Below are 1,396 nucleotides of genomic sequence, written 5' to 3'. Positions count from 1 at the left end.
GCTGTCGGACATAGAAAAAGTATATAATAAAACGACTGGTGGAATCAACCACTGCAGTCTTGTACGTCTTGTGTGTGTCTGTGTGTTTCTTTCTGTGTCCATCCCCCGTTCTGCAATTGGGCCGCAACATAATAAAGTGAAGTTTAATTTTTGTTAATATCTATATTTAATGATAAGCTCGTAAAATTGCCGAACATTTAACAATCGGCTCTTGGACACCAGCTCCGACACCTGCCCTGGAGCCAGGACCCTTACTGCACTGGGTGGGTGACCAGTGCACCCCACAGCACCTTCTGGGTGCCCTCTGACCCCGAAGCCCTACTCTGAGACACGCGCTGCCCCAACTTTTACAAGCGGCCACCAAGGAACCCGTACGCGGGGCTCCGTGGCCGCGGGGTGGGCAATGGGGAGCAAGGCGTGGATCTAGCCCAGGGGACGGGAGGCACGCTCGGGCGGCCGAGTGGCCTCCTGTCCGTACTCGCTCGCTCCCCGTACAGCCGGCGCTGTCCAGGTGCTGGCCCCGAAGGGAAGCCGGGCAGGGCAACGGCGCGCCAGTGCGGAGGGTAAGTGGAGGCTCGCGTGGCGACTTCGTCTACGGCGAGACCCGAGGGAGGAGGAAGCGAAGGACGGAAGGTGGACAGGCACAGCAGGAGGTTCGGCCCAACAAGACAGGCCATCCTCCCGCTTGCCCCGGCGCACTGACTGCAAGCTCAGGACTGCCTCCCGGCCCACACGCTACAATGACGCGACGTCTCCCTGACGTCATCTTTCGCGGCCGTCAGAGAATCGGCCGTGGGCGCCGCCATGCGTTACGGAACCCGACAGGCCTTCCTCTGCCGTGCCCCGTAGGTCCAACCTTCAGCGTCGCTACGAAGCATCACGTAGGCGCGGCCACCACTCGGCAACGCTGCTGCTCGAGGGCCCGCCCGTGGGGCGCGTCATCCCCGCGGCCCGCACCCGGGTGGGAGCCGCCATGTTGGGGTCCTCGCTGGGGCGCGTAGGTGTCTTCATAAGATGCCGGTTCGGTGGCGCGCAGCTTCCCCCGAAGATGGCGTCCATGCGGGAGAGCGACACGGGCCTGTGGCTGCACAACAAGTTGGGGGCCACGGACGAGCTGTGGGCGCCGCCCAGCATCGCGTCCCTGCTTACTGCCGCGGTCATCGACAACATCCGCCTCTGTTTCCACGGGCTCTCATCGGCGGTGAAGCTCAAGCTGCTGCTCGGCACACTGCACCTCCCGCGCCGCACGGTGGATGAGGTGAGGCGGGCTGGGCCGGCCGTGCCTCCTCAGACCCGAGACCCCCAGACCACCACCTTCCCACTGCGCCCCTCCCATCCCCCTCCTCGACCCCCCCGGAACCCCCACCCGTCCCTCCCCCAATTTCTCCCACTTCCG

The 1,396-nt window shown here is 63.9% G+C and overlaps 1 protein-coding gene across 2 annotated transcripts in view; it reads left to right on the top strand.

Annotated features, from left to right (window-relative positions):
* The first annotated feature begins 520 nt into the window (after positions 1-520).
* NELFA (negative elongation factor complex member A) overlaps positions 521-1,396 on the top strand; it is a 22,870-nt gene continuing 21,994 nt past the window's right edge. For both annotated transcript variants that reach the window (XM_012664151.1, XM_012664150.1), the window contains exon 1: positions 521-1,258. In XM_012664151.1, coding sequence (XP_012519605.1) covers positions 974-1,258 — 285 coding nt within the window. In that variant the 5' untranslated portion in view covers positions 521-973. The remainder of the gene's footprint in view (positions 1,259-1,396) is intronic.

This window comes from Propithecus coquereli, unplaced genomic scaffold, assembly GCF_000956105.1.
Source record: "Propithecus coquereli isolate 6110/MARCELLA unplaced genomic scaffold, Pcoq_1.0 Scaffold862, whole genome shotgun sequence".
Taxonomy (NCBI): Eukaryota; Metazoa; Chordata; class Mammalia; order Primates; family Indriidae; genus Propithecus; species Propithecus coquereli.
The sequence above is the reverse complement of the archived record's forward strand: the minus strand, read 5'-3'. Positions and strand labels throughout refer to the sequence as shown.